General features: G+C 33.3%; 3 protein-coding genes across 7 annotated transcripts; 1 reads left to right on the plus strand and 2 right to left on the minus strand.

Moving 5' to 3' along the window:
- Positions 1–330: 330 nt before the first annotated feature.
- On the minus strand, positions 331–11,656 carry LOC144840844 (uncharacterized). 5 transcript variants are annotated; one of them, XM_078696888.1, is made up of 8 exons: positions 8,788–11,651; positions 8,054–8,456; positions 7,121–7,269; positions 6,728–6,870; positions 6,402–6,556; positions 3,905–4,133; positions 3,389–3,520; positions 1,933–3,263 (listed from the first exon to the last, which is right to left on the minus strand). In XM_078696888.1, the coding sequence occupies exons 1-8, from the start codon at positions 11,106–11,108 to the stop codon at positions 3,256–3,258; spliced, it is 3,540 nt and encodes a 1,179-aa protein (XP_078553014.1). In that variant the 5' UTR covers positions 11,109–11,651; the 3' UTR covers positions 1,933–3,255. The 5 variants fall into 5 exon arrangements, with proteins under 5 accessions (XP_078553015.1, XP_078553014.1, XP_078553012.1 ...); XM_078696887.1 differs by lacking the exons at positions 1,933–3,263; positions 3,389–3,520; positions 3,905–4,133 and adding exons at positions 4,986–5,117; positions 5,306–5,423; positions 5,926–6,217 and having other exon boundaries at positions 8,788–11,656; XM_078696889.1 differs by lacking the exons at positions 1,933–3,263; positions 3,389–3,520; positions 3,905–4,133 and adding exons at positions 331–535; positions 835–1,063 and having other exon boundaries at positions 8,788–11,647.
- Positions 11,657–11,962: 306 nt separating this feature from the next.
- Positions 11,963–20,392, plus strand: LOC144840846 (acyl-coenzyme A synthetase ACSM3, mitochondrial-like). The gene is made up of 16 exons (XM_078696891.1): positions 11,963–12,044; positions 14,045–14,400; positions 14,530–14,630; positions 14,878–14,990; positions 16,096–16,214; positions 16,326–16,387; positions 16,581–16,635; positions 16,767–16,885; positions 17,027–17,183; positions 17,412–17,540; positions 17,657–17,731; positions 17,915–18,097; positions 18,329–18,456; positions 18,615–18,714; positions 18,831–18,950; positions 19,226–20,392. Exons 2-16 carry the CDS (start codon positions 14,074–14,076, stop codon positions 19,307–19,309), a joined length of 1,872 nt encoding a protein of 623 aa, XP_078553017.1. The 5' UTR covers positions 11,963–12,044; positions 14,045–14,073; the 3' UTR covers positions 19,310–20,392.
- On the minus strand, positions 19,643–25,242 carry LOC144840845 (uncharacterized). Its single transcript, XM_078696890.1, has 15 exons — positions 25,180–25,242; positions 24,853–24,969; positions 24,529–24,602; positions 24,215–24,356; positions 23,948–24,004; positions 23,776–23,864; positions 23,557–23,605; positions 23,207–23,342; positions 22,656–22,870; positions 22,314–22,468; positions 21,618–21,901; positions 21,376–21,466; positions 20,789–20,981; positions 20,441–20,645; positions 19,643–20,086 (listed from the first exon to the last, which is right to left on the minus strand). Exons 2-15 carry the CDS (start codon positions 24,931–24,933, stop codon positions 19,932–19,934), a joined length of 1,926 nt encoding a protein of 641 aa, XP_078553016.1. The 5' UTR covers positions 24,934–24,969; positions 25,180–25,242; the 3' UTR covers positions 19,643–19,931.
- Positions 25,243–25,275: the final 33 nt, after the last annotated feature.

Raw genomic sequence — 25,275 nt, forward strand, 5'->3', positions numbered from 1 at the left:
ATTTCAAGGGCGCCTCGCACGTCGAGTAGGGAAACGGAAAGTTATTCTATTTATATAATAATATATGATTGTAGAATCAAGATTTAATACGAATTGACAAATAAAGAACACTTAATAACTTAATTCAATCAAATAAAGACCCAATAAACAAATTAAATATTAGTTAAAATAAAATCTTAAAGAAAAGATCCACCAGATCCAGATCCATTAATGCAGGCCATACATTTGACATTGGCATGACATCGAATATATATTCGAGGCCATGCCATCCTGTAAAAAGAATGTAGGTCAGACTGGACATAACGATAATTATTTATATTTCGTTATATCAATACTAAAATAAGTATTTTTAGTTTCTAACAACGAAAACCGAATTTCAAAATTAAATGTTGTCCGATTGCGGTATCAGCTGTTCACCGGCTTTTCTGCAGACAGTCTTGTAGTTTTCCCGCCATATTCAATTTAACAAGTTCTATACCAATCACTGCCAATATTTTTGCTTGTTTCAGTGTCGGTTCCTGTGCGACAGAAGAACCTGAAAAAGAGGTAATGGACGAAATTATGAAATTACTGTATGTTGTTGTATTGGGTACTGATAAACATCAAGATGCGACAACGAGTCGTGAATGAGATGAATGGATTGTGACTAGGAGGACGTGTAGGGCGTGGTGGCGTGTGGTGGGTGAAAGAAAGAAGTAATTGAAAGAGGCCACGATTATAGCATCGAGTTCTTCATTATTATAGCATGGATGTAAACCTCTTTTAAATAGCATGGATAATAAATTAAGAGTCGTTGATTACTAGTGCTATACCTATTTGAAAATCACAACGTACCCGCTGTCTTCTCAAACTCTACTGAGTGGATGGGAGCGTCGGTGCCAATGCCAAACATCGGATGAATGCTGGGTAACTCATAAGATACGTTTCCCATATCGGTTGATCCAAACGGTTTTTCGTCGGTTACGTTAGTTCTTGAGAATTCCCTTGAAAACTCTTCAAATAACTCAGTTAAACCAGCATTGTTAAGCAGGTTCTTAAAGTGACCTACAAGAACCAACTCAAACTATAATATAAAGGAAAAAAAGATAAAGATCGTATAAACTCTTTAGCTTTGCGCCTCATGGTAGTCACGTGCCACTACAATGAATTGGCAAATTTTACTAAATGTGGGTATCCATACTTATACAGTATTCATCATGGCCGTAGCGAGAGGTTAAAAACAGACGAGTCAAAGATATTTTAGGCCTAAATATTAATTAATAATCTGAAATATGGCAATCTCTGCTGGTTGGGGTGGGTATAGTGATATACACGTCTCAGAAGAGAGGCGAGCGCCTCGTCTGCCTGCTGCGACGGCCCTATTCATTATCGTTTTTAAACAAAAAAATAATTGTCAATATTTTTTTTTCTCTCTTGTGGTTAACCACCACCTTTATTCATTCAATATTTCATACACATTTCGTTCACATTTCATTTTCGTACATTAAATTTCCGTTTTCTACTTTTTTCGTTATTTTCTGATTTTTACTCTTTTAACCTTTATACATTTAGTGTTTTGATTATATGCATACACAAACCATAAAAATCTACACTTCATTTTGTAATACTGTAAATTTTAAAATACAATTGTCAATCTTTAGGTTTTCTTTGTCGTCGAAAATGGATGGTCAAGTAATTAAAACTATTTTTACATTTTTTATTATTTTCAATTTCATATCATCTTTTCCATTTGGTTAAATTAATGTGGAAATATTAACATTAATATTATATTAATTAACAGTAGGCCTACCAGTTATAGTAGTATAAATATATTATAGGTGTACAGTATATATTATCAATTACTATTTTTCTTATTTCAGAAGAACGTCTAATTGTTATTATTTTCTTCATTTTTTGTTTTCAGTAATCACAATAAACCTCCGGGTTATAATTTTACTACGGAGGAATCTACATCATACTGTACTACCATACACAAAACAAAAGACAAAGAAATCAATTTATCAAAATAATTATATTTTTATTTCAAGACACAAATGTGTAATTTACGTTGAATTTAACCTAAATTTGGATATTCCCCGAGAATAAGCCCATCTAATAAATAATCCCACCTTGAACTATTCATTCATAACTCCGATACGTGCCGCAGTGGTAGAGTAGGCTTCTAGAGGACATACAATGGGATAATTTAGCGAGTTTTATGCCCGCCGACGATTACAGTTAGTTCTTTTGGAACGGTGTATGCTGTCGTAACACGTATCCGGTGCGCATTGAAATCTTTATAAACATTTATTGTTATTAGTTTAGTTATAACTTTAAGACGTAATATCAGACATCGAGAAAAAAAACAACCAACAACTACTGACCAATCAAAAACAACATCCCGGTCTTCTCTCGACGAGCGCGCGATTTAATTATGCAGACGACCCAAACTGAATCCACCACCACGACACACAATTCAAGATGCAGCAACAAATTTCAACGAGTTATACCTCCAGGCCTAGTCAGCCTAGTTATCCAGTAGTAGTAGGCTAACTAGGCCTAGTAAGTACTGTTATTAAGTCGATCTTTCAACATTAAATAGGTAGGAGACTATAGTTCGCCTATTGATTGAATAAACTAACCGGTCTATGAAAGTTATAGGCTAGGCCGCACGCGCCTAGCTATGTAAAAATGGCAGGTGGTATTATTTACACGCGCGGAATGGGACGACCATATAACATCATAGCAAATTGTATAGGCAGCTAAAACTAAATATATGGTGTGGTTGAGTCAACAAAGTAAATCGGAAATAAAATACAGCAATATTCTAGAGGAGAATAATATTCCTACCACAGGCTAGACTACTTCGCAATATTATTCAGTGAAAGAGGAAAGCAGTAATTTAAACATTAAATAACAGTAAAATTCGTGGTTGTGCAACTATTTTCACTCTTGGATTATTTTCTTGTCTTTTCATTTCCTTCTACTTGATTTCTGTGCTTTATAAATATCTATTAGTACAGTATATTAATTATAAGTTTATTTCACCTAAGTTAACTTTGTTCTGTCAAATGAAATTTTATGATAAAAGAAAATTTAGCATAAATATTAATGCACATGCCAACACCGGACCAAATTTGATAATTCTCTAAAAAACATGCATTCTTGTATTTATTGAGGTCTAATTATATCTTAAATTAAAAAACCGTTGGAATTGCTTCTTGACTGGTGTCTATCATATCTCATGAAATCTCATTAAAATTCCTAAAGTTCTACTTATTGAGGTCTGATTGTATCTTCAAATTCAAAAAACCATTTGTTAAACTTAAAGTTAATTGAAATTGCTTCTTGACTGGTGGTTTAATAATATCTCATGAAATGTTAAATTTTCCAAGTGTTATTTATTGAGGTCTAATTGTATCTTCAAACTCCTTGCGAATGGTACACAAAACTCCATCTTTGCCAGAATGAATTATTTCCAGGCCAGTCAATGCTAGTGCTTTGGCCTGTATAAGTGTTGGACCCTGGGCTGCTGCAGTTCCTGAGAAAAAAGTATAGATATATTATTTATATTTTATAGTATTCACATAATATATCATTGCTTAATATAATTTAAAAACTTTATTTAATTTATATACATAAAACACTATGTCTTTAACACCTTCTCCGGTCCTGAAAATAAAATCTGTGTTTTGTTTTCACGATGCTCCACATGGCTATACGGCAATCATTTTACTCGATATGCACTAATGTCGTACATGCAATATGACGCAAACCTGTACTGGAGTCGGAGTCAAACCGGAGAAGGTGTGAAAGACTGACTGACTGATTTTAAATGAACAAAAAAAAATTTCATTCATTTAATAAAAACATTGCATGCAAACACAAAAAATTGAATAATTATAAAAACACTGGAATAACTTACCACTTGCTTCGGTAAACTTAGTGGAGTGGTTTGGGGCATTGGTGACAATGTCAAATTTTGGGTGAATTCCAGGAACTACGTAACTGACATTTCCCATATCCGTTGATCCATGTGTAAAATTAGATTCTCCAAAATGAACACCTAAATTGCTTGCATACTTCTCATAAAGCGATATCAAAGCAGAGTTGGTCAAAAGATTTTTATAATGTATTTGCTGTTTTATTTCAACCTACAGTACACGGATAAAATAAAATGGCTTGTTTTAGAAAAAAAATTAATAATAAAAAATTTGCACTGTCAAAAAACAATCGGCTTTAATTGATAAACCATAATGTAATGAATAGGTTTTTTGTGTCTAATAAATATTTTGGGAAAAAAATCACTAATTACCAGAAAAAACGAACATTCATGATACAAATTTATAACTTTTAATAAAGACACAAATACTGAAATCATTGTATTGAAACATTTTTATTTATGATTTGTTTCCTAAGACAATAAATCTGTTATAAAGGCACTTGATTTTATTTAAATAGAAGTCTAAATTAAAGTGAGCAAACTATCTACACTGCATCTTAACCTTATTATAACAAACCCACATTATGCATGTTACAAATAAACAAAATCCCATAAATATTCTAAATCAACATTTAAAATATTTTAACTTTAAATAATGTTTCATGTTTAGTAATCTTTACAAATCTTAATTTAAACATTACAATTTAAACTAATACATATTAAATTTCAATTATACTGTAGTACCAATAATCATTTTTCACATACTTATTTTAAAAATAACATATTTTACTACAATAAGCAAACAAATGTAAATAGTTCTATTGACAATTTACATTTAAGATTTATTTAAACATTTAAAATGATTTAAGAAAGAAAAATAAGTATAAATACAATTATCTATTTAGTATAATTACTGTCGAACTGTTACTGCATTAATATTATTGACAGTTTTAGAGTCAACCAATTATACTGAAGTAAATGTAGCTATTACTGCAGAAATAACTGACAAAATATTGAAAAACAGATTAGTTCTCTTCAGCTTTCTCTTTCTGTGGTTGTTTTGGTTTTACAGTGTCTTGGAACTCCTTGCGAATATTTTGAAGCATTCCCTCGTTCATAGGATAAGCCAATTCCAGGGCAGTCAATGCGAATGCTTTGGCCTGGATCAGTGTAGGCACCTGAGCTGCTTCGGACCCTGGGCAAAAAAATAAAACAAGCAAATTAAATTAAAATGCAACAATTTATGCTGTTTCTAAGATAAGAACTATATTTAGCTTTATAAGTAAACATTTACTTAACATTTAGGAAAACGCCTTAACTATTTGTCACCCAAGCTTTTTGTAGCTACATAACTCCCAATGAAAACAACAAACAAGCACATACCTGATTTAATTAAGTAAGTGGTGCATCTGTATTGATATCACCACATGCCCCATATAAATTCTCAGTGTAACATTTGTGAAGTCACCAAATCCATGTGCGTGTCGATATTTTGAGTTTACTATGTGCAAATCACATTTATACCCGTATCAATCACATGCTTCTTTTCTAGTGCAGCGATGCTAATGTAGTGTTTTTGATATTTTCATTTTGTGCATCGGTGCGTAATTTCCACCTATGACAATATTTATGATGATGTTTAAAAAAGGTGTAGTTGTCAATTTTCACCCTAATTCTTTTAAAAATTGAAAGAATGAAGAGAAAATATATCTTTTCCCCCCAGTTTTATAGTTTAAAAAGCATAGGCAATAAAATACAATGTTGTATCATCACGCATTGCACTTTCACATAATGATTGAATTTTTGAGAGCAAAATGATCTTTTATATCAAAGAATAAGAACCACAAATGAACCCATCAGTCTGATATAGTGTTTTACCTTAGAAGAAGAAAACAGATATGAGATCAGAACCCTTGATATGAAGACTACACGAGAAGACAAAACCCCACTATGCTCTGCTCCAACTAAATTAACATTTATATCAATACCAACAGTATGCATACCACATATTTGATTAAACGCTTCTGTTCCATACACAGTATCATCATCAATGGCGTATGAAACAAAAAGGCTTATGATATTCAAAGACAGTTCTCCAATATCTACCGAATCCATCATAACTTCTGCGTTTTTACTCAGATTGTTGGAGCCATTAGCGCCCCCATTAGTCTCAGTCTCGGACTTTGCGTCCTTTGTTTCATCCGTTTTTAAAATCTGGAGTTGCTTTTCATAGACATTGGAAAGGTGTGTGTTATGACTTAGCGATACACATAGGGGGTTGAACAAAAACATAGCCTGGAAAATAAATGTTGCAGAGGTGTCATTTTCAAATTCAAATGTTGGAATGATGTTGACACAGACACTGCTAGCTTAAAATGACACCCTGGTGTTAGTAAAATTTTCCAAGCTGTATGTATTCAGTACTGACATTAATTATTTCTGCAGGAAAAAGAAAATTATTGTTGAAAATCAATATTACCTGGCAACCAGTAGACTTGGCAGCTCCCTCAATACATGCTACTGCTTTCTCTTTTAGCAGTGCTAAATTCTCTTCATCTGGCGCCCTCAAGTAGTACGATAGCTCTGCCTTATCAGGAATGATATTTGCCTGAAGTCCTCCATTAGTTATAATACCTAAAAATGTATATAGCATATTTACCTCATTTTTTATGAATAAATTATAACAAATTTCTCCTTTTATTATAGTAGATTGAAAGTCAGTGTATGCTATTTAGAGCTACAGGTTTTGATGAAGAGAGAAAATCACCAAGAACTCCTGACAATGTGAATTATATCCTTATTTACCATGGATTCTCCAATCTGGTTTCATCTGCTGGCGTAGATTTGATAAATTGCTATAGCATGCTACGGCAGCATCTAATGCATTGACACCTTCCCATGGTGCTGCAGCGGCATGTGCTGATTTACCATGGTAACTAATCTTTAATCTGAAATTTAACATTTTAATTAAAATTATACTGTAAACATACTGTAGTAAAGCTGTTGGTTGTAATGATGCTGTGGGCTTTAAGTTGTGGGACATAATATACAGCCAATTCTCTCAAAACTCAATATAAGCTGACAAAAGTTATTTTAAAATACCAAATTCTATTCTCCCTTAAATACTAAACTGAATTCTAAAAATTTAATATAATAAAAAAATGGCCCAGGGGGATATGATGTGTTCAGCATTCTTACTCTAGCATGGACAGTGCTTTTGGTCTTGAGACATTGTGGGCGTATGGATGGGCCATCATTGCAACGTCTAAGCCATCAAATGCACCACGTTCAATCATCTGGCATTTTCCTCCACCGCCTTCTTCTGCTGGTGTACCAAGCACAACAATCTAAGAAAAATTAAAGTTGAACCTATCTGAAGACTTTGACAGAAAGAGATTTGAACCTATGCTTTTTAAAAACAAATGATCATGGCAGAAGTTAATAACAACTGTTTCAACTCACACAAGTTGTAAACTTTTTGGAGGTTTAAACTAAACTTGTTTACTTACCACGACATTGAATTGTATTAGTAAATGATGTTTATATTATTTTTTTAGCTTGAATATATGTTAGTGTCTATGCAAAAGGGTCTTGCAAGATTTAAATCTTTTCCACAAAGTACAAGCAAGATAATTAGTGGCCTAAAAAATGTATTAGTGTACGCATTAAAATAAAATCTTTTTGTTCTTTATGATTAGACTGTGTTGTAAAAAATCCTGGTCTTGGTTCATTCATAAATTATAATACTTGTAATCACATGTCCAATGTACTAATTCTACCAGCAACAATATTTGCATATATTAATTCATAAATTAAAGAGGTCACATTTTCCATCATAAATAAATGTACTATTACTTACAAGCTCCAGTGTATTAATAAATTATTCATTTTGGGTAAATTGTTTTAAAAATATGTTTCTAAGAGCCTCTTTTAAATATATACATGGTGGAGTGTATGGTTGTTGAATTTAGAGAGCTATTAAACTAGGGCAACATCAAATTGATACGAGCAGGGCAGTACCTGTACAAAATGGCCAGTATTGTATGGTTGTATCACACCATGAGCATAGAAGGACTAATATTCTCTCAACTGAGTAGTTAAAGCAAGCAAACTGCTCAAAATTTTGTTTACCTTTGCTTTAAGATCTTTAACTAAGTTCATCTCAAGAGCAGCTTTAATACCAATAGCAGTAGCAACTCCACATTCTGCAATCAAATTATGTCCGCAAGCATGTCCAATCCCAGGAAGGGCATCATATTCACATATGACTCCTATGGTAACGCCTCCATCTGTACCCCATGTAGCTCGGAAGGCAGTGTCCAAGATGTATTTACGCTCAACTTCGAAGCCTTGTTTTTCCAAAAAGTTTGTAAGGATCTTGTGGGCATGGTGTTCTTCATACGCAAGTTCTGGGTTTGACCAAATCTCCTGACTGATGGTGTTCAAGTCAGCTGCAGAGTCGTCAATAGCGCTCTTAGCCTTGTCACGCATTTTATTGAATTCCTCCATACTTGCGGCTCTTTTTATCATTTGCCTGTTGGAGAAAAAATGTGAAAACATTGACCATAATGTTAAATCCAATGTTGTTGGTAAAGAAATTACCGTATGCATACTGTAAATGATTATTAATAATTTTTATTCAACATTCTACACAGAGATGTTCCAGAAGGTGCCTTATCAAAGCCAATATTGTAGTGGTTTCCCAATTTATAGATCAATTAAAACATTTAAACTAGGTACTTCAGCAAATGCCGAATCCCAAGTGATATATTTTCAGTATTTAAATATCAATACAAAAATGTTTTAAAAGGAAACCAAATTGGTGTTTTCTATTCCATACTTCTAATAGAATGTAGGACTATTACCTATGACCTTGTTCTTCTGGCAAATCATTATACGTTACTTTATCAATTTCATTTTCCATTTCAGGATTTGTGTTCTGCTTAGCAAGAATTGCAAGAAAGTTACGACAAACAGCAGCTCTGTGTCCGTTACTTTTGGCATGTTGAACTAAGTGGTCTCTACTAAAATTCTTAGAACCTTTCAAGAATTCTGATGTTGATGCATCCATTGGATAGCATTGACAGAGTTTACAGGTCATGACACCAGAACTACAGTCAAAGTCTAACCAAACAAATTCACTCTTCCATGCAGAAACATTACAGAACTCTTCTGTCTCAGTTTCTTCTTGCGGCTGCCATGATGATGTGGTCTCCACAACAGCTGCATGTGACCTTTGATGGAAAAGATTACTCTGGTGGCTGCTAGACTCAAGAAGTTTACGTTTCTCATTATATCTTCGACACATGGGTGTGTATGGTTTACAGTTTATTTCAGTTTGAGGAAGTGGAAAGTCCGCTGATAGTTGATTGGGAGCTTGTGAAATATGTAATGCTGGTTCTGAATATGTCTGACACTGCAATAATGAATGTGAAGTAGTGGGACTGTATGATAGCGAATTGGAAGTAGTCTGATTGTGAGATAAAAGTTCTGAAGAGTGATTGCTTGATGAAAGCTTAGAAGAATGATTTATTGGTAATGGTGAGTGAAAATTATAATCTCCTAAAGATTCATCGAAAAACTGTTTTGCTACACAAAGAATATGCGACGCACTTTCTGAATGCAGTTGGAGTAAACGCTTTTGTATTATATTTGTACCTTTAAATAATTTAGAATTGATGTCAGCATCGTGGGGATGCAATCTACATATTCTACAGTACATGTCACCAGTTGACCTAGAACCTGTATATGCCACCCAAGGAAACAATGAGGTCCAATCATCCTGGAATAAAACCTGGTGGAAACCATCTGGAATAAAAGAGTTTTCATGTAAACCAATTACTTCAGTATAAGTTCGTTGGTTTGATATACTTGGCAAATCATTTATGATTTCATTTGTAGCATTCTCTGTTGTCTTTCTGACAACAATTCTTCCCGATTGATTATCAACGTATTCTTCTGTTGGATCTGTATTCATAGATTCATGAGCATTCTTTCTACAAAGACATGCACGGTGTGCGACACTGATGTTATGCGATTCGATTCCTCCTCTACGAAAGCTACTTGTACCGGAAAAAAATTTAGAAGATTGATCTGCAATCTCTGGAAAAAGTCTACAAATCTTGCAGTACATGACACCATTATGGCGATCAGGATCTCCCAAATAATCAAGCCATGGGAACTCTAGCTGCCACGTCGACTGAAACCGACGTATTCTGTTTCTTTCATAATCAACCAATCGGGGCTTTTTAGGTGGTGTGAAACTATGACTTGTGTCTGGAAGCGATGTTGGAAGTGTTTGCTTTTGTATTTCCATTGGAGGTGATTCTCTTTTTAAATTATTGTCACTTATATTATTAGATTTGTTATCACATTGTATGGTTACATTGCTTACTGCTGGTATGTCACATGACACCATTGATCCATTCACAAGACCGTCTATCAACCCCGCAATTTTCTTTCTGCGGTTTTTTCTTCTTTCATTTCTTTGTAATCTTATTCTTGCTGATCGTTCTTGATTCATTTTTAAAAGATTCTCAATCGCTGTACCTTGGTCCACAGTTTCCATCAGCTTCATTGCAATACATTTCTTATGACCTTTACTAATGTTATGAGCATCAATTGCACCAAGTCTAAAAGTGCTTGTTCCGTTTAAAAAATTGGAGTTTTGATCGGCATGCTTTCTGTACTCTCGACAAATTGTACAAATCATAACACCATTTATAAGGTCATAATCCCCAATGTAATCGATCCAGGGATACTTCAGCTTCCATTTCATTTGGAATCTTCTAACTCTTTTGACATTACTAGTACTGCCCAAAAATTGTTTGAGAGTTCCCTGTTCCTCCTGCCCTTCCATGCCATTACTGCTCAAGTCCGGTGGCAGCGATTTATGTTCTTCTTTGACTTGCATATCATCACTACTCAAAACCTGTGGATTTTGTTCTGTCTCCAACATGTCACTGCTCAAGACATGTTTTTGTGATGTCTGCTCTACGTCCTCTTGCACGGCAGTGGTGTTAAGACCATATAGATCATGATGGTGTGGATTCTTCAATATGTCAACAGAGTCCAAACACACCTGCCTTTGAACATTTTCTTCATCATTGTCTTTTTCTTCGATTTTTATAAAGACTAAATTACTGTCAAAGTCTATTTCTTCCTCAGTACATTTTTCTGAAGCCATAATATTGTACTTCTTTTTTTTTTTGTATACACAGTAGGCCTACTAATCGTATTAAATATTAAAATATGATACAGTTAATAATAAAGTTAGATATAGTATTATCATATCTGATAGATAGTTGCAGAAAACTCAATATTAAAATTACAATTAATTGTTTGGCTGTAACTGTTGCATATTAACAAAGCTGTAAACCTCTCCTGATAATTGACACAGTAGGCCTACTGACCAAAATATGAGCTTTCCCTTTGTCAGAAAAGTTGGGCTACCAACCAGGCAGGGCAGCCTAGCTAGGGCATAGCAAAGTTGAGTCTACACCAGCCTACACTGCTGGTCGTGTGGACTGTGTGGTAGGTAAAAATAAGTCAGGTGGTAGGTTGAGTACTTGAAGGTTAGCCTATTTATTTAACGTTTTACAACTAAATTCACGCTAAAACAGTATACTGTAGATTCACAACATTTTTTCTTCAATCATACTCTTTTCTTGATAATACTTTACACATTGTTAACGAACATATTGTTGATTTAATAAACAATAAAAATAGACCGCCCATGCCAACTTACTTCGCAAATCTTGTCAAATTTAATAAGAGAACGTCTTTCGGAAGTTCAAAGGTCATGCCCGTGTTTATTTCTTGTAAGGTCTTTCCATTTTGTAATAAGGGTTCATCTTTCATGCGTCATAATATTTTCTTATTTACAATTTACATAAATTTTAATCCAGTTTATATCTGGGTTATTAATGGTAATTAGTTTATACTGTACGAAGTTTCCATACAGATTGGGATTGATTTGTATTTACAAATAAAATTTGCTATACACATACTTATAATGTGTTTATATGGAAATGGTTGATTCTTAATTCTCCAGGGTCTATCTCACATGGAGTAGTGGAGCTACGAGGGTTTCGTCAAACAAGTTTGAACATCATTTTTGGTGGTAAGTAATCAAGATAAATGTATTATTTTTATAGTGACAATATTTAGTTTGCTTGATAATACTCCGTAGTTAAAATAGCCGTCATTCAGCCGGTTATACCAAGTAACCAATCCTGCAGAAGCACCAACTCCCTACCACCTCCTGTCTGTAGTGTAGGCGCGCGCGCCTATAAGGCTATATCATCCATCCGCCACCACTACCTGGCCTGGATGATCCAGGCAGGTGTGGCAAGGTGGATGATTCAGGTGGCCGAGAATTGTGCTACACCTACCTAAAAGGTAGGAATGAGTAGAACTCATGCGGGTGAACAAGAAAGAGGAATAAAATGAATGAGATTTTTAACACAGTGGGAAAGTGGGTGGCAGTTTGCGCCGGGTTTGGATACAACAATAAATATATGTTACGCACAATTTGAACGATTTTCATAATTTGAAATTGTGCAATTTGAATCAAAGTACTCAATTCAAATTGCACAGGAAATTTCAAACTGTGCAAAGTATTTTTCAGTATATTTGAAATAAAAATCAAAGCTGTAATAGTAATTATTTATTAAACTTTAAAAAACTAATTGTTATAAATGTAATTAAAACAATTTGTGTAATTCCAAATTGCGGAAGAAATTCTTGCGCAATTTCAAATTGTTCAAATTGCGCATAGATAATAAATTTCCCGACAATGCAGAATTTACAGCTTTGCGGTCTTGAATATACCAAGTTCCACATTAAGTAAGCAGCCCTATTATAATGTTGTGAACATTCGTTTTTAATAAGTAAAATTAAAGTATGCTGCTCTTGCTAGAAACGGGCCATTTTATAACACCACTAAGAATCTATTGGTTTAAATAAGTATGCTATAAGATTAGAATATGAATGCAACTAAAAAATTGTGCAGTGCAATAAATAAACAGATATACCAGTCACATGCTGCTGCCCCATACAACTGAGGAACTCACTCACAGTAAGGTAACTATTAACCTGTTACTACGCGCTTGAACACTACTCTGGTTCAAATGATCATAAGTACCATACTTTATATCTTACCTTAACGAACTAAATCCTCCGCCACTTGACATTTTGAATGTTTATTTTGTTGATTATTTCAGTGTCTTTAATAATTATTGTTCAGTAAGTGACAAGTAGTACTGTAGTGACAAGTACTGTAGTAGATGATGACATTGGTTTTACACAGACGGCTTTCGTAAAAAGTTATCAATATTCATTATTCACAAGATTAGTCCATTTGTGTTTAGGGGTGCTCACAATTAATATAATCATTCAATGTCCAATTTTGTTTTAGCAAAGTAACCAACTATTTACCAAACACATCATATACTGTCTTAAGATTGGATAATTACAAATTTATAATTTTTAGATATATTTCAATTATTTTGTAGTTTTTTTTACAAATAAGTAAATATTTCAAATGAATGATTTAAGATATTTTGTTATAAGTTACAGGTTGAAATTATCATTTATACAATATATAATATATTCATTCTGAGCAAACAATTGAAAAATGTAAATAATATCTTTGTGCTGGTTGGTTGAAACAATGCTGAGAAGACGTAATCGTTAAACACATGATCATGAAGTGTTAATAACTGTGAAGAGCTTGAATAATCTTTACCATGATTTTATTTATACCACACCTAACATCATACAAGCATCCTCGCGGTCATTGTTTCTACAGTAATTCTCTGTCTAGCACTAACACTTAAAAGGCTTCTTAGCACTGATTTTGTTGTTATTTTTTGTCTTTTAAAACTATATTTTACATATTTCAGTCTGTTTTCTCCAATCTTTATTTTCATTTTAAGCGCTTTGGGACAATCTGTTAATTAATTTAATATTTTTACATAATAAATTGTACGCATAGTAAAAAATCTATGAGTGACATGAACTAAATTATTATATATATATTTATTATATTATATTATTATATTGAAATAAACTACTTAAATAATAATATAAAATGATTTTATATTCTATTTATATTGGTAGATCAATAGTAATACCGGTATGTATTAAAAATGTTGAAAGTTGGAAAAAGACTCCTACAGCTGCATCATGGGAAAGTTCAACTGCATTATGGACAATTTTATATAAACAATTTAGAATTCATTTTTAAACGTTCTTTAAAAGATTGCAGCAAAATCTTAGCAACAAGACTTTCTATTGGGCAGCATTCTGCGTTAAGACAATCATTAAAAAGCCATCAACCAATCAGGTCATTTCTTACAGCAGTGTCAGCAACAGGTTTTAATGATTATGAACTTGGTCGTAAACATTTTGAGTTAGAGGTTCCAGAATATTTTAATTTTGTTCAAGTCCTTGATGAATGGGCACAAAAGGAAAAGGTACAGTAATACCTAACTTTATAAACTATACCAAACAGATAAAGAAACATTTTACTTCCAGAAGTTGACTGTAGTTTGTGCATTTTGTTTTACTAATTTTTTTTTTAAATGTTGATTGTTAATTTTTAGAATGGAGAAAGAAAAACTAGAAACCCAGCACTTTGGTGGATCAATGATGAAGGAAAAGAGTTGAAATGGACATTTCAAGATATCCAATCAAAAGCAAAAAGGTAACAAATATGAGAAAACCCCAACATTTTATTAAAATTAACATTTTATTGATGCTATGAAAATGTAATCAACTGCTATTCAATTCTATTTTGTGGTCTTATTGAATTCTTTTTTTTTCCAATAAACACCGATTTTTCTTTAAATGCAGGTTTTGCACATTTTGTTCCATACTTTATTTTCTAAAGGCAAAACTATTATTGCTGGTGTGTTGCACAATGATCACATTTTATACTCTTATGTTTTTAGGTTTGCAAATATCCTGGAGCAAGTTTGTCAAGTTAACAAGGGAGAGGTGGTGATGTTGATTCTTCCCAGAGTTCCAGAGTGGTGGCTTGTCAATGTTGCATGTTTACGTACAGGTGGAATGTTAATTTTTAAATAGTTTAATTTATTCATTATCCACCACATGAGGTGGGGAATAAAACATGCAAAGTGTCCACATTCAAAATCATTCATAATCTATTTGTTGTGAGGTACCAAATGAAATCAAATCGGTAGGCCTACTGGGTTTGATCTGGTTTTCCTGTTCCACAATTAGTCACTGATAAACAAGTCTATGTGATGGTGACTCTAGAATAGGTTGGAGACATAACTAAACTTTGGTCAAATATGATCAACAAATCATCAAATATTGAAATCCTTCCTCAATATTTGAACATTGGAACAACAGGTCTAATTGTTCGTGTGTCATATTTTTCTGATTGATTAGTAATGATATTGCTATTATAAGTTATCCACTGCTTTGTTTACCTTATTTGGTTAATATAAAAGTCTGATCACAAATAAATTCATATGGAACTGACCAGCTGAAAGAGATTGTCAAGTCTATGAATAATATTGTTATAATAATAAATTATTATTTAGTTATTTTTCAGATAATTCAGGTCTCTTCCGGCCTTCTTCTGTTTCTTGGTTGTTCTCCCACTCATGTAGGTTGTTTGTTGTCAAATATTAGGTTGCCAAAATGACAACTTGAAATAAACAACCTACGCAAGTGATTCATAAGAAGGCGGAACTAGACCTTAATTGTTTGAAAAATAATTAATTCATTATAATTTATTATTATTCATCTCTCAATCTCTTCCAGCTGGTCAGTTCAATATGAATTTAATTGATGATCAGTCTTTTAATAATAACCAAATATTTTTTCCGGAATTAATATTATAATAAATGTTCGTAATAGAATATAAGTGGGTCCTGTAATTTCACATGCTACACTGTATACAGTAGTGTACACTGCTTAATTCTATTGTAGACGAAATTCAGCACTATAACCGTATATGCTTCAGTGCATATGATTTTTGTGTACAATTACAGTATCTCTGTTTTTATCTTATATTACATCGATCATCCATTAAAGTGACAAATTAAAATCTAGTCTTATTTGTTAAAACTTGAAAATTATTGTGTGTGGGTATATATTAAATAGGCTAATTTGCCTCTTGTCACCCTTATATATTGTAGGTACTGTATTGTGTCCTGGAACCACTTTACTACGTGCCAAAGATATCAAGCAAAGATTACAAGATGCCAAAGCCACTTGTATCATTACAGATGAAAGTGTTGCACCATTTGTTGACCAGGTACAATCATAAGCTTTTATTAAACATGATGTCCCTATTTATTCATTTTTAGCAAAATCCTAGATAACTTTTATAAATAGTCAGCTAAATTCTGAATATTGTTTACTATAGGTAGCTGATGAATGTCCAGAGCTTCGTAGTAAATTGTTAGTATCTCAAGTTGGAGAAACAAGGTACCTTTTATTTTGTGGAAGCTATTAAATTTATTGCAGTTAAGATCATGGGACTGTTGACTCTTGTAGTTATACTGATCTTATTTACTTTATCAGTCCGTGATCAATTCATCTCTGTATATTTTATATAATGGTTTGTTTGTAAAATAAATAAATAGAATACTAATTGAAATGAAATTTGTTTCTTTTGTAGAAATGATTGGCTTGATTATAAAAGTCTTAATGAGGAGGCATCTGAGGACCACAAGGTTTTGTAATATTTTTCAAACGTGTCATGTGTGTTTGAATGAGTAGGAATATTTGCCATAGTGTATATTAGTAGTATTGTTCTTAGGTGACCACTGAGTATGATATTCAGTAAATGTTATTGTTTTGACAGTGTGTTTCTTGCAAGAGCTCTGATCCGACGTGTATTTTCTTTACTAGTGGAACAACTGGATTACCCAAAATGGTTGAGCAGACACAGTCTTATGGTTTAGCACATGTCATCACCGGAAGGTGTGTGAAATATAGAAAACTTGCCAAAACTGAACTGAACTATCTGATTTTTGGAAAACTTGACCCCAATCGACATCAACTTGAAAACTTGACCCCAATTGATTTTGGTGTTTGAAGCTATGTTTTTTCTTCTTTATTTAGATACTGGTTAGATTTGACCTCAATTGACATCCATTGGAATACCTCTGACACGGGGTGGGCAAAGTCAGCTTGGAGTAGTTTTTATGCTCCTTGGATACAAGGCTCTTGCATATTTGTACATCACACCCCAAAATTTGATCCTTGCAAGACTTTAAAGGTATGTATTCAGGTTTATTGGTGAGCAGTGTTCACACAGCTTATATTTCCACCCAGTCTAAAGTTTATTTAAATGCCATTTCATCATTTATGAAGGTGGTAACACAAATTTAAGCTTTTTATAGGGGAATGTTTTGTGTTTGCGAATTTGAATTTTACTAACAGTACTCTCTTATATGCCCAAACCATTAAAGTGGTTATGTTTTTCTCTAATTGTTCTCTTTTGCAGATTTTAGACAAGTATCCAGTGAGTACATTCTGTGCTGCTCCTACCATATTTCGTATGTTGATCCAAGAAGACTTACAGCCATATAATCTTGATTCCTTGCGCCATGTACTTAGTGCTGGTGAACCCTTGGTATGTACACTACATGTTATTCAACATTAAATGTCTTGGCTAAATATGAGAATTCTTAAGAATAAAGATATTTCTGGTTTGCTTTTGTGATTTTTACTGTTTTGAAATTTATTCAGAATCCAGAAGTTATTGAAGAGTGGCGGAAACGTGTTGGACATGTAATAAGGGAAGGTTATGGACAAAGTGAAACAGTATGTTATTTTAAAAGTGTGATGTGCCCAAATATGGTAGTGATATGCTTAAATATGGTAGTGATATGACATATCATGTCATATTATGGGCACATCACATTTTTTGTCACATAAAGTTTAATAGAGAGCTTAAGAGATCCTTAACAGAAATTCAAATGACTAAAACCTGACAATTGTTTCCAGGTACTACTATGTGGCTCTTTTCGATGCCTGCCTTTAAAACCTGGATCGATGGGCAAACCAGCACCAGGTTACGACCTTTGTATAGTTGATGATGAGGGCAATGAACTTGGACCAGGTCAAGAAGGTGACATAGGAGTAAGGGTCAAACCAAATCGACCAGTTGGTTTGTTTACTGGATACATTGTAAGTATTAATGCTCTAAAAGCTTGACTCCCACTAGCGACGCAACGCAAGGACGTAAGTGCAACGCAAGGGAGTTGACCAATGACAAGCCACTGTTCGAATATTGGTCAAATCACTTGCGTTGATTTACGTCCTTGCGTTGCTAGGGAACCAAGCTTAAACAAAGATGTGACAACAGCTAATGGTTACTGAATTCTCTTCTTTATGTTATTCTTATTTTATATCTTCTAGAATGACCCCGAGAGAACAGCAGCAGTTTTTAAAGGTGACTTCTACTTGACAGGTGATAGAGCTATGAAAGATGAAGAGGGATTCTTCTGGTTTCTTGCCAGAGGCGATGATGTCATAACATCTGCAGGGTAACTTAGAACTAATCTTTTACTGTAGTAAAAATTCCTGCCAAACCCAGCCCTTTGGATGAGAAATATAGCTGTTGATTAAAAAGTGACTTAAAAATTGCATTATAATTATACTATGAAGCATTTGTTTATAATATGTTGAATATTTTTATCGTTAGATATAGAATTGGTCCATTTGAAGTAGAGAGCGCCCTCATTGAACATCCAGCGGTTGCCGAGTCAGCTGCAGTTAGCAGTCCAGATGAGATCAGAGGAGAGGTAATATCAACCAGATATTGAACAAGTCCTATCTCACTACAGTTATTTTACTTTACAAATACAGAATATTTTGTTTTAATTCCTGTGATTGACTAAAGAATGTATTGTTATCAAAGGTTGTAAAAGCATATGTGGTTCTTGCTAGCAACTATGAAGTAAAAGATGAAGAAAACCTAAAAGAGGAATTAAAAAAGCATGTACAGAACATAACAGCACCTTACAAATACCCACGCAAGGTAAGATATTTGTACTCTGGCCTTCAGCAGGTCCTTGTTGTTAGTACCAGACTTTGCTTAGAACTGCACAATGGCAGTTGTTTTCTTGATGACTGTGTAGTGAGTGAGTTCTCCCTCTTCCAAGTGGTTACTGTCACTCATTCCAGGCTGTAGTGCTGCACCATCTGCCCCGTCTTGCGCATCATGTTTCTCCAAACCAACTTTCCTGCATTCTTTCTTTACCATATCTTTAACCATATTAATTAATTTGATGAAGATTATTATTTTTCTTTCAGATAGAATTTGTTAAGAGTCTTCCAAAAACAGTAAGCGGTAAAATCCGACGAATCGACCTGAGAAACAATGAATGGGCCAAATAATTGAGGACAGTTCATCTGACAGTTGTTATCTGGTAGTGTAAAAAAAAACATTTGCTGCCTTATTACTCAGGTCTAAACACAACACAGGTTTGCATGCTTTAGTAGGTAAATGTATTCCAAGTTGGCCATTTATATAGTTTTGTAGGTCTTTTAGAAAATTAAGAATATAAAAACTATACCAAAATATTTTTTAATATACACATTTTATTCTAAACATATGAGGTTCATTGCTTGTCTAAATATAGTATTTTTATAAAAAATATTTGTTTACATATCTGACAATAATAATAATAGTAATTGTATCTTATTAGATAAATTAATATTTCAGATTAGAATAAACATAATGCATTTGATAAATATTATTTATAAAAAATATCAAATTGGCAAGTAGTAATATATAAAGTGGCCTTAAGTAACGTGGGGTAAATTAAAAAAGTATTTATTTGAGAAAGACAATATTTTTTCTGAGTACTGTACATTAAAAGCTAATTAGAGCTATTCAATCAATTCTAACATGCTAAAAATGTTGAATTACAACCAGTGTGTTTCAACATCATTACATCTATGTTGCGGTGACATAATCAAATCTATTAATATAAAAATATTGGAATGTCAACTTCATCTAAGATTTTCTTTCCAATGTCTCAAATTGAAGCGAGATTTTTCTGATAAGAAAATTTGCATTAGCCGTGAAGTAAATATCCGATGAATTTTTAGCACTATGGTCCCACGATTGATTCTGCTCATAGAGGGTGACATTTGCAGATTGCCAAACACCTAGAAAGAGAAAAAGTTGATGTAAATGTCCAAAAATAATTATTTATGTTTCTAAGCACTGTTGTACAGGTGATATTGAATTTCATATTATATACACATGTATAGGCATAGAATGCCATGGCCACTCAGAAATATCAATTTAACTTTTTTAATTTGAACATTGTATTTACAGTACTAGTAAAGTAAGGTTTTTGTCAAAAAAGGAAATCAAGTTGAGATTTTACAAATCCTAATGTTTTTACTTTCTTAACATCATCCAAATAAATAATTGGTGCACTGGTACCTAAACTTAAGTGCCACTATGTTTATTTTAGCAGTGTCCTTCTTTACATTTAATAGTTATCATTTACATACCTGGAATGTTGCACATGATATCACATATTTCTGCAAAGTTGGAAACATAGTTGCTATTCAGTCTGCTGCCACCAATAGTTTCCTTAATCACCTGTCTGCTGCAACCAACGTCTAGGCTGTTTTTAGCCTTTCGTTTTGTGGATGACATCACTATTAGATTTGCAAACTTTGAATCGAGTAACTGATATTGGAAACTCATAAATCCCTGAAATAAGAAATAACTGAACTGAAAAGTTTTATAAATTTATTGAGTGGTAAATGTTCAAGCCAGGCCTAATTAAAAAATTAAAGTAGAGAAAAATCTTTGAATGAGATTTTTAATTTGTCGCCCTCCCATTAAACACTTACCTTAAAGTTCTTCTTGTTTAAGAGATCAGCAGTTGGCTGATCCATCTGTAGGAATAGCCCTGTTGTACTGTTGATGATGTAATTTGCATATGGATCTTGAACAGGTGGTACTACAGTGTAAATCTGCTTGCTAGGCACCTGTATATCCAGAACGTTGGTTGAAACAAGTGAAGTCAACTCCTTCAGAGATTCTCTGGAAAAATATGTAATGTGACTTGATCATTTACTTTTTTATTGGCCTTTATTATAGATTACAAAATTTGTCTATGTTTATTTACCTTACTCTACTGCATATTTATTTATTTACCATGAATAATGTAAATTGTATTTCCTTTGAAATGCTCTTTATGTCAGAGGAAAGAGTAAAATTTGGTCTAAACATGGACCTTTTACTTTCTGCATGATCTAAAAAAAACTTGTCAAATCAGATTTTGAAGTGCTTTTTGTTATTATTGTGAAACAATTGAAATGAAATAAAATTTTTTTCAAATGGATAGAAAATGCCTGTGTTTAATATGACACTTGAGGGAGAATCTAGTACATCTGTGAGTGCCTTCAGAACCTTTGTTTGTATACTGTAATACTACCTTGCTTTATTCAGGCTTTGTTTAGCATTAGTCATGTTCTCCTCACTTATCCATTGTCCAGTCTCTTCAAGCAATGTCATTACATTTGTTGCTGAAAAATGAAATATACAGTCAATAATCTGAATGGTGAATTGTCTTTAAGCACCTTGTTAGGTGCTGTAAGTTCCTATGAGCTTGAAGTACCTTCTTTGGCTCCGCCTACCCAAATCAATCAACCCTAACAATTCAGTTTAATAATTTACCATTTAGATTTGGAGTACGACTCAAAAATTCTGCTTCTTTATACATTGTAAACCAATCCAAAAAGCCAAATAACAACAGCTCATCATGGCCATAGTAACAATTCTGTTTCCACTCCCGAGCAAAAAACAAAATGCTGAACAGCGATTGGAGAGTAGTTTCGTTTGTTGCCAGGACAACAGATGCTTCGGAGAAGTCATTGAGTGTTGGAATGAGGATGGTGTTTGTTGTTGTTGCGTGGTTGGTGTAGTAACGCCATTGGACATCAAAAATATCCAGGTTATTTCTGAAAATATGCCAAATAAATCTAAATCAGGGCATGTATTGGTTGTGTAAGTACTGCCATCTGCCGTGACCAATACAGGGATATGATTACTCTTTAAAAATGGTCACGTGTGTACTAAGTTTATTTTGCACCTTTTCTGAACATACTTAAGATTCATCTGAAGGATGAAGAAATGCAAGACTAAAGCAAACAAGACTGGTATCAAAGTCTGCATTGGGACATTTAACACACCGTGACACAGGTTCATAGATGGAGAACACATGATATGACAAAAAATGTGATGTGCCCATATGGACACGAGGATGTCATATCAGTACCATATTTGGGCATATCACTACCATATTTGGGCACATTCCACTTTTTTTTGTCAAATTAGTGTGTAGACAGAGTTTTAATTAATCATTAATCTAACCCTGAGGTGTCATTCTTGATCCATTGTGCCATTTTCTTCAGGGATCCTCCCCAACCTGCACATCCTCTGTTATCAAACTGTGGCGAAGCTGACCCCAGCCATAGCTGACATTCATTCTTCTTCAGACAGTCAGAACCAAAATTGTTGAGAGTTTCCTGTAACAAAACAACAAATGTTAAAAGGCAATAAGGTAATTTTTGATCCAAACCTCAAAGATAGTTTGGTAGGAAGTGTACAGTAGGTGTTGTCAGCCTACAGTATTAACTCTTGCTATTGGTAGCACTTCAATCATAAGCAACATACCCTAAATGCTGTGATGTAAAATAAATGAAATAAACTCACATGATATGTTGTCACATCTTTTAATGAGGCATAAAAATCCCACTCTGGCATATCAGAGGGGGTTGGTGTAGTTCTTGGAGGTACCCATCCGAATGTTCCATTTAACAGATCTGCCCATTCGTCCCATTTGTTGCCAGATGCAAAATTCAGATAACTGCCAATCCAAATTGGTTTATCAACCCCTTCTTTTAAATCCAATGGCATTGATATCAAATCTTAAATAAATGAAGAAATGAAAAAATAAACAAGTTTTAATAACTTTTATGAAACATCATTAAGCTCTGTCTACACTATCAAACTTTGTGTGACAAAAAATGTGATGTGCCCATATATGGACAAGATGATGTCATATCACTACTATATTTAAACATATCACTACCATATTTGGGCACATCATCATTATAACAACTATCATAGTTATCTTCTTCATCCTATCTCATCAGACTTGAACAACAAATAAGGGGACAAAATATTTTCCATTCAATCAGACTTAAAAATACTACAAAACCCCCAGGTATGTAATTGAAGGAGACATCTGCAAACACACTTACCTCTCAAAATGCCAGACGTAATGCCTCCGCCAAAGAGAAATATAACTGGATTTTTATTGTTGAACACAGATACATCTGGTCCTAGAAATAAGGTATCCATCAAGTACTGTAAGTTGTCATGGAATGTATCTAAAATCTAAAAGTAAATAAACAAACAAAGTACAGTGATAATAATTATGTACCATACATACATAGAAGTTGTGTCCGGGTTTGGGGTTGACCTATACTAGAAGCAATGGGTAACAGAAGGTTATTGAAATTAAATGCTGGATGTCGAAAAAAAAAAAAGAGCCAGATTGAAGATATAGTTATATAACTATTGCCTACAACCAGTAACTCGTCAAACTCACTTCTGATCTTGTTTTATTCTTCAATGAATCATACAACCAATGATCACACCTACAAAAAAAACCAAATATAATTTAGTTTTACAAAGCTCTAGCAATTCATGTCAATGACAGGATAGTCTTAATCTGTTTGTGACCTATTGGGCACAAGTTTTTGTGATATTAATACATGTAGTATTAATATGTTGTAGCATAAAAATGTTGAAATGAAAAGAAACATACCAATTGACCCCAAGGACGAACGGCTTGTGCTTGTTCGCGAGTGACCGGTAGCTTTGAAGTGCAATATCACTACTGTGACCTTTATACCCCTGTGAAAATATTATAATGAAAAATAATGATTATTCATATATTATTAACTAAAATAATGATTACCAATAAATTTAAAACTCACCCATTCCACAAGAAAGCCATCGACTCCGACAAGCTGAGATTGAAGTATCAAGTATTCCTATCAGAAAAAATTATGAATTGTTAATTAATTAACTAGCTAGTATCTCATTGTTTGTTGATATGTACATTCTGAAGATAATGAGGGCATTTTTTTTCTGCTTAGAGAATAAGTACGCTATTACGCCAAAATGTTTCCTCTTACGAATATTAAGCCAAGTCGCTGTCTAGAAATAGTAATTTATCAGTATGCTATATTTAATAGTATCACCTGATATACTGGATCCTGGTCAGAGGTCAAGCCCAGTGTGGGATACAATGTAGAAGCTATGTGTTTGTGTCTTCCTTCCTCGTCTACTAAGTCAGCATTAAAAATAAATTCTTTAGGTTTCACATGACTTTCCTTTGCAATCCTGTTAAAATGTTTAATATAATTTTTTATACTATTTATCCTTAGTCTAGATTAATGTATGAGGTTCACATGTTTCAAATAAAAAGTAGGCCCAGCTATATACTGTACATATATAATTTTCATTTTTAATCCAGTTAAAATCGGGTTAGTTGAAATTTTAACAAATATTTTACCCATGATATGACCACATGCCAAAGCTCCCATCATGCTCTCTGGTCAACTTATTACTTGTGACATCAACTAAAATCTGCAAAAAAAAACAAAAAAAAAATATGTTTAATATTATCAATTCTTTTGGCTACATGACATAATTTCTTGTAAATTTGAATGGGTTTCTTCCAACCCAGTCATCCATGCAGATGTGTACCTTAAAAGTACCATGAACGTGGTATAAGACCGGGGACATGTTAATTGTGTGTTTTTATTTAAAATGAAGTTAGAAATGTGAAAATTAATGGACTTAATGAAGCAACTCAATGATTCAATATTGCACTTACTCTTTTGTTGTTATTCTTAGACTCCACACTAATCAACAAAAACAATTGAATAATGATAATAGGTTGAATTAGGGAAACCATTGTTTGTGATCATCTGAAGGTTATAGTTTATTTGCTCTGCAAAAAAAAAATTTAAAATCAACCTGTGACGACAATTATCCTAGACCCTAATTTAATCCTACAGCAAGCATGCATGATTTACCTTGGTTACAGATAAAGAAGTTGTAAAGTTTTAACCAATCAAAAACATAGCAACAGAATAAACCAATCAGAAACAATCAATGGAAAATATTTCCCAAAATGTAATTAATGCAAATTATATCTTACCACCTTGCCTTTTAGGCTGTATTTTAGATAGCAGTATAAAACTGTATTAATTTTCCTCTCTCTCATACGTGTGTTTTACATTACAAACTTAGCTAG

This window comes from Antedon bifida, chromosome 4 (genome assembly GCF_963402885.1).
Source record: "Antedon bifida chromosome 4, ecAntBifi1.1, whole genome shotgun sequence".
NCBI lineage: Eukaryota > Metazoa > Echinodermata > Crinoidea > Comatulida > Antedonidae > Antedon > Antedon bifida.

Bases quoted from the DNA above. Each gene is read 5' to 3' on its own strand.
- LOC144840846 (XM_078696891.1), top strand. From the start codon at position 14,074: ATGTTGAAAGTTGGAAAAAGACTCCTACAGCTGCATCATGGGAAAGTT. The intron at 14,991-16,095 runs GTGGAATGTTAA...TATATATTGTAG, and splicing joins TGTTGCATGTTTACGTACAG to GTACTGTATTGTGTCCTGGA. The intron at 17,184-17,411 runs GTATGTATTCAG...TCTCTTTTGCAG, and splicing joins ATCCTTGCAAGACTTTAAAG to ATTTTAGACAAGTATCCAGT.
- LOC144840845 (XM_078696890.1), bottom strand. From the start codon at position 24,933: ATGGTTTCCCTAATTCAACCTATTATCATTATTCAATTGTTTTTGTTG. The intron at 24,603-24,852 runs GTAAGTGCAATA...TTTTTTTTGCAG, and splicing joins CTAAGAATAACAACAAAAGA to ATTTTAGTTGATGTCACAAG. The intron at 20,982-21,375 runs GTAGTATTACAG...ATATTTTTCCAG, and splicing joins CAAAGCCTGAATAAAGCAAG to AGAATCTCTGAAGGAGTTGA.
- LOC144840844 (XM_078696883.1), bottom strand. From the start codon at position 11,108: ATGGCTTCAGAAAAATGTACTGAGGAAGAAATAGACTTTGACAGTAAT. The intron at 8,457-8,787 runs GTAATAGTCCTA...TTTCTCCAACAG, and splicing joins CCAGAAGAACAAGGTCATAG to GCAAATGATAAAAAGAGCCG. The intron at 7,270-8,053 runs GTAAACAAAATT...AATTTTTCTTAG, and splicing joins TTAAAGATCTTAAAGCAAAG to ATTGTTGTGCTTGGTACACC.